Below are 13023 nucleotides of genomic sequence, written 5' to 3'. Positions count from 1 at the left end.
CCAGGGAAATTCCCTCCCGTAGGGGGAAATCGACGCCATCGTCACCGTCATCGAGCTGGACTTCATTGGGATCATCATCACCATCATCTCCACCGCCGTCACCATCATCTCCACCGCTGCACCTCGTCACCGCTGTAACATCTAGGGTCGAATCTTGATTGTTTCATAGGGGAAACTCTCCCGGTATTGATTACTCCTTGTTATTGATGCTATTGAGTGAAACCATTGAATCAAGGTTTATGTTCAGATTGTTATTCATCATCATATCACCTCTGATCATGTTCCATATGATGTCTCGTGAGTCGTTCATTTAGTTCTTGAGGACATGGGTGAAGTCTAAATGTTAGTAGTGAACTATGGTGAGTAATATTCAATGGTTTGATATTTAAGTTGTGGTGTTATTCTTCTAGTGGTGTCATGTGAACGTCGACTACATGATACTTCACCTTTATGGGCCTAGGGGAATACATCTTGTATTCGTTTGCTAATTGTGGGGTTGCCGGAGTGACAAGAACTCCGAACCCCCGTTGGTATATCGATGCGGGAGGGATAGCAGGATCTCGTAGTTTAAGGTCTGTGGTTAGATTTATCTTAATTACTTTCTTGTATTTGCGGATGCTTGCAAGGGGTATAATCACAAGTATGTATTAGTCCTAGGAAGGGCGGTGCATTAGCATAGGTTCACCCACACAACACTTATCAAAACAATGAAGATTAATCAACTATATGAAGCGAAAGCACGAGACTAAATTCCCATGTGTCCTCAAGAACGTTTGGTCATCATAAGTAAACAAATCGGCTTGTCCTTTCTGCTAAAAAGGATTGGGCCACTCGCTGCAACCATTACTCTCGCATTTTATTTACTTATACTTTATTTATCTGCTATATCAAAACCCCCTGAATACTTGTCTGTGAGCATTTACAGTGAATCCTTCATCGAAACTGCTTGTCAACACCTTCTGCTCCTCGTTGGGTTCGACACTCTTATTTATCGAAAGTACTACGATACACCCCCTATACTTGTGGGTCATCACCATCTTCTAGATTGCATCTTGGCTTGGTTTTCGTTCTTGCGGTAGGAATTTTTTTGTTTTCTATGCTACGAATCCCATCACAAACATCTATTAATGCATAAGATACTGTAGCAACCTTTCAAAAATCTCTTTGTTGATAAAATACTCAAAAATAAAGAGATTTAAGGGGCAAATGCAAATAGTGCATAAATCTGTCAAAACAGAACAATAGGTAAAGATTGAAAAGTTTTAAAATCCTTTGTTGCTTATCTTGAAAAGTTTTCAACTAACGAAAGTTAGATAATAACCTAGGGCATATGCATAAAAATGACAGCTGAAAATTACGCTCTGGCTATTTATAAGAATTTTTATGGTAACAACACATAATCTGTTTTCAGGACAACAACTTCCCCAGACATTACTTTCTTCCTATTAGAGGCTATTCTTGGCACAAAAACGAAATACAATTGATAAGAAGAGGTCATTACAGTAGTAATAACTTCCAAGACTCAACAAAAATAAAAAAACACTGTAAATAAAACATGGGTTGTCTCCCATAAGCGCTTTTCTTTAATACTGTAAATACGAGCATCAAGTATTATCAAGTGAAGAAGCATCAACATTATAAATGGTGGAAGCCTTGCGCATACCTCTCTTCTTTTAAAGCTTTTTCGTAGGGAAAAAATGAGAACCACCTTGTGGGGTGGTGAAGATCATGATACGCATCTATGCCTAAAAAGTCCACCTTCGGGTTAGCATCCGCACCCCTTCCAGTATTAAGTTGCAAACAACAGACAATTGCATTAAGTATGGTGCGTAATGTAATAAACACAAATATCCTTAGACAAAGCATTGATGTTTTATCCCTAGTGGCAACAAGCACATCCACAACCTTAGAACTTTCTCGTCACCGTCCCGGATTCAATGGAGGCATGAACCCACTATCGAGCATAAATACTCCCTCTTGGAGTCACAAGTATCAACTTGGCCAGAGCCTCTACTAGCAACGGAGAGCATGCAAGAACATAAACAACACATATATGATAGATCAATAATCAACTTGACATTGTATTCCATATTCATCGGATCCCAACAAACACAACATCTAACATTACAAATAGACGATCTTGATCATGATAGGCAGCTCACAAGATCTAACATGATAGCACAATGAGGAGAAGACAACCATCTAGCTACTACTATGGACCCATAGTCCAAGGATGAACTACTCACACATCAGTCCGGAGGCGATCATGGTGATGTAGAGTCCTCCGGGAGATGATTCCCCTCTCCGAGCAGGGTGCCGTAGGCGATCTCCTGAATCCCCCGAGATGGGATTGGCGGCGGCGGCGTCTCTGGAACTTTTTCCGTATCGTGGCTCTCGGTAATAGGGTTTTCGCGATGGAGAGTATAAGTAGGCAGAAGGGCAGAGTCGGGAGAGGCACGGGGGCCCAACACCATAGGGCGGCGCGGGCCCCCCCTTGGCCGCGCGGCCCTGTGGTGGTGGCGCCTCGTGGCCCCACTTCGTATCCTCTTCGGTCTTCTGGAAGCTCCGTGGAAAAATAAGACCCTGGGCGTTCGTTTCGTCCAATTCCGAGAATATTTCCTGTGTAGGATTTCTGAAACCGAAAACAGCACAAAACAGGAACTGGCGCTTCGACATCTCGTTAATAGTTAGTGCCGGAAAATGCATAATAATGATGTAAAGTGTGTATAAAACATTTGAGTATTATCATAAAACTAGCATGGAACATAAGAAATTATAGATACGTTTGGGACGTATCACACATACTCATCAATTGTGGACAACCTAGATGCACATAACATTTGTGTGATAACAAACCAAAGAAAACGTTCTTGCTTCTTAAAGAGGAGAACAGAATTCCAGGTATTGTTACATGTGTATGATTATTGCTTGGGTCAGCACCAAGAGACTCAAGTACAAGGGCAGCCACACCTTCACCCTCAGGAAGCAGTCCCGGAAACAAGTGCTCGGACCCAATTAATTCTATCATGGAAAGATGAAGGCATCAGCTCCAGGAAAACAACGAACCATCTAAGCACTTTATTCAAATATAATGAGAAAATCAGATGCTCCACAAGTCCACAACATAAAATCAAAAGGGAGACTTTACATAAAGAATAAATATAAGTCTCGAGATATCACATCGCCAGTTCAGAGTTACATGTACGGAAGAAACTTACCACAGTAGGAAGCCATCAAACTGAAATTAGTAACTCCAGCTTGGATCCATTTAACAACACATCAATTGTTGTGAAACCATCCTACAGAAATATGATCTTACAAATGAATAGTATGTACCGTCATATTTAAGAGATGGAACGTTTCAGGGTTGAACAATCTGGTATATGTTAAATCATCAACATAACTCATGAAGAAAATTAGAACACCCGAAACATAAAAAAAAGAATACCGAATTACCTTATCTAAAGCAGGTGCTGCCCACACAGGACCCCAAATGCAAAGAACAAGTGGATTATCAGAAACGTGCAGGAACTATCTGGATGGGTAGTTGAAGCGCCTCTTTCAAATCATCTCTACCAGGTAAACCATTCAACGCCTGTCTATGTATCAAAATATGTAGTTAGCTGAATGGTTACATATGCTTTGTTTGTATATATGGATATAATTTGACATGCCTGCAATATCTGATAGTAGTGTGTCCTTGGTGTTTACAAGGTTTGGACAAATGCGAGTGCTACTTAGCAGTTAAAACTCGCATTTGTAGCACTTTCTGGATGAACCCCAGCAGAGTGCTCCCGATGTTGCTTTGAGGCCCAATGAAACTTGTGTCTCCCTGGTGAGTCTTCACCGCCGAGCGGCCCTGCCTATTACTCGCCATCCCCCGCCACGCCATATCCAGCAGCATCTCCTCCATCGTTGCCGTTGACCCCTCTGGCCTCCTCCACCTCGTGGCTGGGTCCGTCACTCTCTAGTCTTCAGGTCAAGGGGCAGCAGGTGGGCGTGAGCGAGGCGGCAGACGAGATTGATGGGCACCAGGAGGTGGAGGGCGAGAGGCGGCGACAACAAGGGAAGGGGATAGGGTTTGCTCACGACCTCCTTTTCCCCTCCTTGCAGTCCTTTTCTTTCCATCCCGAGACAAGCCAATTACAGGGCGACACATGGGGAAACGGTGGAGGTTAAAGCAGTCCATCGCCCAGCCCTTGTGCTGGAGCTCCGTGGCATAGGGCAAGTTTTTTTTTTTGAGGGGGATAGGGCAAGTACCCACGCACTTGCTTGTTCTCACTATATTTTATTTGGAAAGTGCCAACACTCTTTGGGCCGTGCCGGGTCGGGACATTCACCAACAGTCCAACACAACCGCTGGCACCGCACCGACACAAAGCCACCCACACCCACCCGGTGGACCGATCGATCCCCTTCCTGGACCTCTCAGATGCCGCGCTGCTGCTAGTCGCCGCCGTCCGCCGCGACCAGAGGGAGAGCAGCAGCGGCTCGACTAGGAGGAGGGTCGGAAGGAACGCAGCGAGGACCGGAGATGGGGTTCGTCTCATTCGTCGGCCGGGTGCTCTTCGCCTCCATCTTCCTTCTCTCCGCGTACCAGGAGTACGTGCGCCCTTCATCTCTCTCTTCCCTCCAGATCCCATCTGTTCCGTGTCGCGGCTCCTCGAGCCCAAGCTAGGTTTCAGGTGCCTGGGCTGGGAGAACCGATGGTGATGCGGTGAGATCCGTTCCGCTCGGCGTGGTAGATCTGGGCGGGCTACGTCACGTAGGCTTGCCCTGCTGTGCTCGGTCGTACGAGGTAGGAGCTCGTCGAGATGCGGGGAGAGAACGTACGTACGCACGGGCGGCTGGTTGTAGGTAGCCAAGTGCGGCTCCATCTTCTGGTCCAGATTATTGCTTGTTTACCCACTGCGCGGTTCCCAGCCGGGCTGATTGATCATTCGCTGCGCAGCTAGGTAGCGTAGCTTCGCCCCGATGGCCCTTTGACTTCAGCGAAACATCCACATAACTGTTTCCATGTCATCAAGGAAAACATCAAGTTTAGATTTCAAACGCTCCTAAAGTCTAGTGTTAGTTCCTTCTGTCAGCCTTGTTATGCTTTGAAGTTTGCTATGCTGGTAGAGCGGGAGCTATAGCCTATAGGTAGCAGCACTGTAGCAGCACCTGGCTCCTAGGATGGTAAAACCATCTTCTTGTCCAGATGCTTGCGGGCCTAGCATCTGCGTCGGCATGGATGGCGTTTTGTTCAGAACACCTTGTTTTATACCTGCCACAACATTTAGTTAACGCTGCGCACAGCCTGCACAGCTAGCTAGCTTCACTCTGCTGGCCGTTTTGGGCTGACATCAGTGTGCTGTCTTGTCCTCATTAGCTTCCTTTGCTTGGTTGATGCCCATAGAATTGTTTCCATGTCAAGGAAAACATCAAGTTTGGATTTCAAACTGTCCAAAAGTCTAGTATTACTTCTTTTGGTCAGTCGCATTATGCTTTGAAGCTTGCTATGCTCCAGATGCTTGCAGGTCTAGCATCTGCATCGGCACAAAAGCTATCTCTCTCGGAATGCACTTGTTTACATGGTGGGAAATTCTTTGGTGCCTGGATTGGCTGATCGTGTTATGACCGGTTTGGCCTATAGCAGGAGGAAGCCCATTAGTGGGCCTAAATTAGGGGCTTAGCCCATTTATCCTTTTCATTAGCTTATTTATACTGCTGTAAAACGTACGTGAGAAATCAAGCAATAAACAGATCATACAGATCGTTATTGCCGACTCCTTGAGGAGTCGGTCTTCCCTGCCCTAGCCGCCGCTCCTTCCCTTGCGCCGCCTTCCTCCAACCTCGCGACGGCGGCCAGCCGCTGGCGCCGCCTTCCTCTCCCCCGTCCAGCACACTTCCACCCCTACAATCTACGTAACCGGTCTGGTAGGATCTCAGATTCTATCAGATCGATTGTTTGCTTTGCAGCTAGCTAGCTAGATTTTCCATGCTGGCTGTTTGTGCTTCTAGCAACATTATATTATGTCCTCATTAACTTCCTTGAATTGGTTGGTGCCCCACAAGTTTTTTCCATTACAAGAAGTTAACCACAATAACTGTACTGCTGCCTTTTTCATCGCCCTTGCGGCTGGTTCACGCTTCATCAGACTTGAGTTCCTCCCGGCGGTCGCTCTGGGGTCCACCTCGATTGGCTTACCCCACTCAATGGTACAACACATGTTCCATTCCTGTTGTCGGTGTGGTTGGAGCTTGTTTTTCGCCGATCACGAGGTACACGAAGCGGCCGTTGTCGCACATCGAACGCTCGATGCCGACTGATAGCTCGGCTGCCCACACGTTGTGATCATTCATGGAGTCTAGTAGGGCTATTAGGTAGCCTGGGTACTTGTCGAGATCGTTGGCGGAGCTAGGCAGCGACTATGTGCGTCGTGGCCATGTTCAGCAACGCCTCCTTTGGCAGTGTGTCCTCTGCATGCTCTTTATTCGGGCGGTGAAGGAGTGGCCTTCTGTTGGGCGGCTGTGGCATGGCCTGTCACGTTGGCTCACGGATGAAGTCGACATCGTCTCCTCTGCATGAAGTTTTGAGTTTCAGAATTTAACCACAATAAGAGCATCTCCAACAGATGCTGTAAAATACATCATCTTCCGGAGCACTTTCAGAGGAGAGGTGATGTACATCTGACTTTTGAGAGCAAAAGCAGGTGATGTAAAAACCTGAAAATGAGCAAAAACAAGTGATGTATTTTACATCATATGATGTGAATTCTACATCGTCTGTTGGAGTTGCTCTAAGTGTACTGTTGCCTTCTTTCTGCACAGCTAGCTAGCTTCACCATGCTGGCCTTTTGGGCTCTCCTTAGCTTCCTTGAATTGGTTGGCAACATGTAGAATTGTTTACATCTCTGATGATTAACCTAACCATTGCAAGTTTAGTGTTGGTTCTTTCTCAGTCTTATTATGCTTCATAGTCCTGCCATACAAATTCAGAATTATTCTCTCAATAAATCTGTTCTCTAACCATTTAGTTTGTGATTGGCACTTCTATTCACACAGGTTCAGTGAGTTTGGGTCTGATGGTGGACCGGCAGCAAAGTCGCTGAAGCCCAAGCTCGACCTCTTCGTCAAGCAGGTGTCTGCCAACATAGGAATGGGAGTGCCACACATTGATGTAGGGATATTTTTTTTGGTTCCTTTTGCCCTGTCCTGCCTCATCCTTCTTTTAGAATCTGTTCTACTTGGTTCCTAGCTCTGATGACTTCCTATTTGGTTTCTTTGCAGATTAAAACTGTCATTGCTTCTACCATGTTCCTGAAAGCCTTTGGTGGTCTCCTGTTCATCATAAGCAGCTCGTTTGGAGCGTTCTTACTGGTGGGTACTCTTCTTATGTGGGCATTATACTAGAATCTTTTGTTGAGGGGGGCAACAAGATGCATTGAATATGGACCTTGCTTTCTGAGACCTGATCAAAAAATACGCTGGGGGTTCAACTGCATAAAGCAGGCAAAAACCTATAGCGCTGTGGGCTCTATCGCCTAAGCGTCAAGGCGGATGCCTTAAAAACCATCATGCCTACTCAAACTTTAAAGAAAGGAATATACAGTCATGATTTGATGTAGTCTAAAAATCTGTATGCTGTATCTCCATAATACATTGTGAACAGTCCTTCAGAACATCAGTCCTTGCTATAACTGCATAGATATTTATAATAAAGGAACAAAAGATTAAGTCCACATGATTAAATGATTTTGCCTTGATGATGTAGTTTGCAGTTGTTGTCTTCCCATATCTTGACACTTTTGTTTGTCGACACATGATGATACTGATGTGGCTCACTTTTGCAGCTTGTATACTTGGCATTCATAACCCCTGTTGTGCACGACTTCTACAACTATGAGATGGAGTCGCAGCAATTTGTTCAGCTCTTTACCCAGTTTTCACAGGTTTGTCATGCAAATTTCACTTAGCAAAAGCTTAGCTTTCAACTTTATCATCATAGCAGCAAATTATTTCATCAGTAGCTGTTATCATGTGTGTTATAACCCAGTTCTTCTCTGTTCAGAGCGTGGCCTGTTTTGGCGCTCTTCTCTTCTTCCTGGGGATGAAGAACTCTATCCCAAGGAGGCACTCGAAGAGAAGGGCCGCAAAGGCCAAGACAACTTGATCGAAGCCAGCAGTGATTTGTAATAGGATTGGAAAGCTATTGGTAGTAACATTTAGCTCGTCCTGGTTTTACATATACTTTTGAAAACAGCACATACCGCATTTTTTGCCTATAGAATCTGTGAACTGATGGGGACGAATGTAAGCCTGTCTAGCTTGCTCAGTTATGTTTTTGGTATATATATAGCTATGGGGTTTTGTGACATGGTAGGTTTTGTTCAAGATCAAACGGTACATTCTTCACCATTGTTTCTATTAGCTTGCACCTTTGACGAATGGACGTCCTGTGTTAATAATTTATTCTTGGTTACAAACATGTATAATGATTTATTTATTTATTTGCACATAGTCTTTTCAGTACCTGGTCAACCCATCCATCCCATGTAGAATTGTTTCCTATGGTCAGCACATGCGAAATTTCATATGTAGGAATGTAAGCTATCTAGCTTTACTAGGTTATGTTTTTCGCTATATCGCTTTTGGGTGGTAGAACTGTGTTGGTGCAGAAACTGCTTGTATGATTCAAGACCAAATGGTACTCCATCCGCTCCATGGAGTCTGAGATTTGTCTAAATTTGAATGTATCTAGACACTAAATAGTTTCTAGATACATCCAAATTTTGATAAATTTCAGACAAGTTTCACGAGACCTCAGGAGTACATTCTTGATTATTGACAATGGCTTATCTTCACAAATTCTGTAAAAACATTGTAAAGTGTGATTCTGATTTATTCATCAAAGCACGTGTAGTCTTTCATTACGTGGTCTAGGTCAACGGTTGTTGCAAAAAGTGTATTTTCTCACTACATTTCAATTCTAATGGAACTCACCAAACCAGAGAGCATGCTCTACCGCTAAAAACGTTCCATACTTCCATCTAAGAGCCCAAGGTCGATATAGCCCATAAAAACACACTTTTGATATTAAGAAGTATGGTAATAATGCGTTAACTCTTAGAACTCCGAAACCCTCCTCCCACCGCCCTGAACCCTAGCTCCCCACCAACACCCTCCTCCTCCCGCCGCAGCCGGTGGGTGTTGTCGGGCGAAGCCCTGGTGGCGTGGCGGCGGCGGGGGATCCTCTCCGGCTCCGTCGGGTAGCGGCTTAGCTTGGTTTCATCTAGAGTTTCAGTGGATGTCGTCGGGATGGTGGAGGCGGCGTCGCGTTGGAATAAGGTAGCTGGAGCTCGATCCCCATCTCGGCGAGGCCACTTGTGGCGGCGCTGCTGAGCTGCTGGCTAGGTATCCTCTCAGATTTGCGGATCCGGGGAGGGTGGTTTCCCCGGGTGCGGTCGACTTTCGACCCTGTCGTGGAGTTTGTGGAGTCTGTTTAGGAGTTGGAGGAGTGTTGATGCTGTTGTCTTCCCCTCCGTCGGCCATGGTGGTGAGGAAGAGGAAGGGGATAGCACCACCGTCTTCCTTTTTAGGGTCGTTTGTGTTCTTATGGTGGTGTGCGGCTGCCGCGTCTTGCAGCTTCTTCCGGCCGACCTTGGTGGCGAGGGGAGGAGGCGGCTTGACGTGTCGATGCCTGAACCTGCTAGATGGTGGAGAGTTCTACTGGCGGTTTGGGTCTACTGCTCGGGGATCTTCGTCTGGAGGTACTGCTTGCTCTTCCTCATCTCCTGCCCGCGCGATGGTCTGGAAAGCCCATTATGGTGATAACGGCGGAGGTGATACGATGGTGTTGAAAGATGCGTTGCTTCTGGATCCGGTCTCTGTACTTGGTTGGTGACGACAAGGATGATGGGCTTGGAAGATTGTGTTTTGGAAATATGGCATGCACTTGCAGTCGTTCCCGTGATTTAAGCAGTCACCAACCATCATCCTTGTCGTCCTTGTAGACTCGCAAGGATTCATTAGAGGCGCTCAATTACCTCCCAAAAAGCAGGAACCGCTCGGTGATTGAATCCATATAAGATCGGAAAAGGTATTCATTAGACGCGCTCAATTACCTCCCAAAAAGCATGAACCGCTCGGTGATTTAATCCATAAGACCGGAAAAAATATTCATTATAGTCCATGTTTTCTGGTCCCGGGAGGTTTTTGATTCCCCGTGACCCCTGGTACACGACTCTGGGGGCATGGTCAAAACTCGCGATTTCGAGCATTTCTGGCTGTATTCGTGGGCTATAGTCCATGTTTTCTCGGTCCCGGGAGGATTTTGATTCCCCGTGACCCCCGGTACACGACTCTAGCGGCATCGTCAAAACTCGCGATTTCGAGCATTTCCGGCCGTTTTCGTGGGTTATAGTCCACGGTTTCGGGTCCCGGGAGGATTTCGATGCCCCGTGACCCCCGGTACACGACTCGGCGGCATCGTCAAAACTCGCGATTTCGAGCATTTCGGCTGTTTTCGTGGGCTATAGTCCATGTTTTCTCGGTCCCGGGAGGATTTTGATTCCCCGTGACCCCCGGTACACGACTCTAGCGGCATCGTCAAAACTCGCGATTCCGAGCATTTCGGCTGTTTTCGTGGGCTATAGTCCACGTTTCGGGTCCGGGAGGATTTTGATGCCCCGTGACCCCCGATACACGACTCTAGCGGCATCATCAAAACTCGTGATTTCGAGCATTTCTTGCTGTTTTCGTGGGCTATAGTCCACGCTTTCGGTTCCCGGGAGGATTTTGATGCCCCGTGACCCCCGTTACATGACTCTAGCGGCATCATCAAAACTCGTGATTTCGAGCATTTCTGGCTGTTTTCGTGGGTTATAGTCCACGGTTTCGGGTCCCGGAGGATTTCGATGCCCCGTGACCCCCGGTACACGACTCGGCGGCATGGTCAAAACTTGCGATTTCGAGCATTTCGGCTGTTTTCGTGGGCTATAGTCCATGTTTTCTCGGTCTCGGGAGGATTTTGATTCCCCGTGACCCCCGGTACACGACTCGGCGGCATGGTCAAAACTCGCGATTTCGAGCATTTCCGGCCGTATTCGTGGGCTATAGTCCATGTTTTCTCGGTCCCGGGAGGATTTTGATTCCCCGTGACCCCTGGTACACGACTCTAGCGGCATTGTCAAAACTCGTGATTTCGAGCATTTCTGGCCGGTTTCGTGGGTTATAGTCCACGGTTTCGGGTCCCGGAGGATTTCGATGCCCCGTGACCCCCGGTACACGACTCTGGCGGCATCGTCAAAACTCGCGATTTCGAGCATTTCTGGCTGTTTTCGTGGGCTATAGTCCATGTTTTCTGGGTCCCGGAGGATTTTGATTCCCCGTGAACCCCGGTACACGACTCTAGCGGCATCGTCAAAACTCGCGATTTCGAGCATTTCTGGCTGTTTTCGTGGGCTATAGTCCATGTTTTCTGGTCCCGGGAGGATTTTGATTCCCGTGACCCCTGGTACACGACTCTGGCGGCATGGTCAAAACTCGCGATTTCAAGCATTTCTAGCTGTTTTCGTGGGCTATAGTCCATGTTTTCTGGTCTCGCGAGGATTTTGATTCCCCGTGACCCCTGGTACACGACTCTAGCGGCATTGTCAAAACTCGTGATTTCGAGCATTTCTGGCCGTTTTCGTGGGTTATAGTCCACGGTTTCGGGTCCCGGGAGGATTTCGATGCCCCGTGACCCCCGGTACACGACTCTGGCGGCATCGTCGAAACTCGCGATTTCGCGCATTTCTGGCCGTTTTCCTGGGCTATAGTCCACGGTTTTCAGGTCCCGGAGGATTTCGATGCCCCGTGACCCACGGTACACGACTCTAGCGGCATCGTCAAAACTCGTGATTTCGAGCATTTCTGGCCGTTTTCGTGGGCTATAGTCCATGTTTTCGGTTCCAGGGAGGATTTTGATGCCCCGTGACCCACGGTACATGACTCTAGCGGCATCATCAAAACTCGTGATTTCGAGCATTTCTGGCTGTTTTCGTGGGTTATAGTCCACGGTTTCGGGTCCCGGGAGGATTTCGATGCCCCGTGACCCCCGGTACACGACTCTGGCGGCATCGTCAAAACTCGCGATTTCGAGCATTTCTGGCTGTTTTCGTGGGCTATAGTCCATGTTTTCTGGTCCCGGGAGGATTTTGATTCCCCGTGACCCCCGGTACACGACTCTAGCGGCATCGTCAAAACTCGCGATTTCGAGCATTTTTGGCTGTTTTCGTGGGCTATAGTCCACGCTTTCGGTCCCGGAGGATTTTGATGCCCCGTGACCCCCGGTACACGACTCTAGCGGCATCATCAAAACTCGTGATTTCGAGCATTTCTTGCTGTTTTCGTGGGCTATAGTCCACGCTTTTGGTTCCCCGGAGGATTTTGATGCCCCGTGACCCCGGTACACGACTCTAGCGGCATCATCAAAACTCGTGATTTCGAGCATTTCTGGCTGTTTTCGTGGGTTATAGTCCACGGTTTCGGGTCCCGGGAGGATTTCGATGCCCCGTGACCCCCGGTACACGACTCTGGCGGCTTGGTCAAAACTCGCGATTTCGAGCATTTCTGGCTGTTTTCGTGGGCTATAGTCCATGTTTTCTGGTCCCGGAGGATTTTGATTCCCCGTGACCCCGTTACACGACTCGGCGGCATGGTCAAAACTCGCGATTTCGAGCATTTCGGCTGTATTCGTGGGCTATAGTCCATGTTTTCTGGTCCCGGGAGGATTTTGATTCCCCGTGACCCCCGGTACACGACTCTAGCGGCATTGTCAAAACTCGTGATTTCGAGCATTTCTGGCCGTTTTCGTGGGTTATAGTCCACGGTTTCGGGTCCCGGGAGGATTTCGATGCCCCGTGACCCCCGGTACACGACTCTGGCGGCATCGTCAAAACTCGCGATTTCGAGCATTTTCTGGCTGTTTTCGTGGGCTATAGTCCATGTTTTCTGGGTCCCCGGAGGATTTTGGTTCCCCGTGACCCCTGGTACATGACT

General features: G+C 47.6%; 1 protein-coding gene across 1 annotated transcript; it reads left to right on the top strand.

The window, feature by feature from the left end:
• The first annotated feature begins 4406 nt into the window (after positions 1-4406).
• Positions 4407-8470, top strand: LOC124677537. Its single transcript, XM_047213521.1, has 5 exons — positions 4407-4602; positions 7048-7162; positions 7273-7362; positions 7836-7934; positions 8054-8470. The coding sequence occupies exons 1-5, from the start codon at positions 4535-4537 to the stop codon at positions 8153-8155; spliced, it is 474 nt and encodes a 157-aa protein (XP_047069477.1). The 5' UTR covers positions 4407-4534; the 3' UTR covers positions 8156-8470.
• The last annotated feature ends 4553 nt before the right edge of the window (positions 8471-13023 follow it).

This window comes from Lolium rigidum, chromosome 7 (genome assembly GCF_022539505.1).
Source record: "Lolium rigidum isolate FL_2022 chromosome 7, APGP_CSIRO_Lrig_0.1, whole genome shotgun sequence".
Lineage (NCBI taxonomy): Eukaryota > Viridiplantae > Streptophyta > Magnoliopsida > Poales > Poaceae > Lolium > Lolium rigidum.
Note: the sequence above shows the minus strand (reverse complement) of the source record. Positions and strands in the feature narration are given on the sequence as shown.

What these genes read in the sequence shown, in the direction of transcription:
- LOC124677537 (XM_047213521.1), top strand. Translation starts at nt 4,535, where the DNA reads ATGGGGTTCGTCTCATTCGTCGGCCGGGTGCTCTTCGCCTCCATCTTC. An exon ending in TGGGAGTGCCACACATTGAT is followed by an intron (nt 7,163 to 7,272) that starts GTAGGGATATTT and finishes GTTTCTTTGCAG; the next exon opens with ATTAAAACTGTCATTGCTTC. An exon ending in TCTTTACCCAGTTTTCACAG is followed by an intron (nt 7,935 to 8,053) that starts GTTTGTCATGCA and finishes TTCTCTGTTCAG; the next exon opens with AGCGTGGCCTGTTTTGGCGC.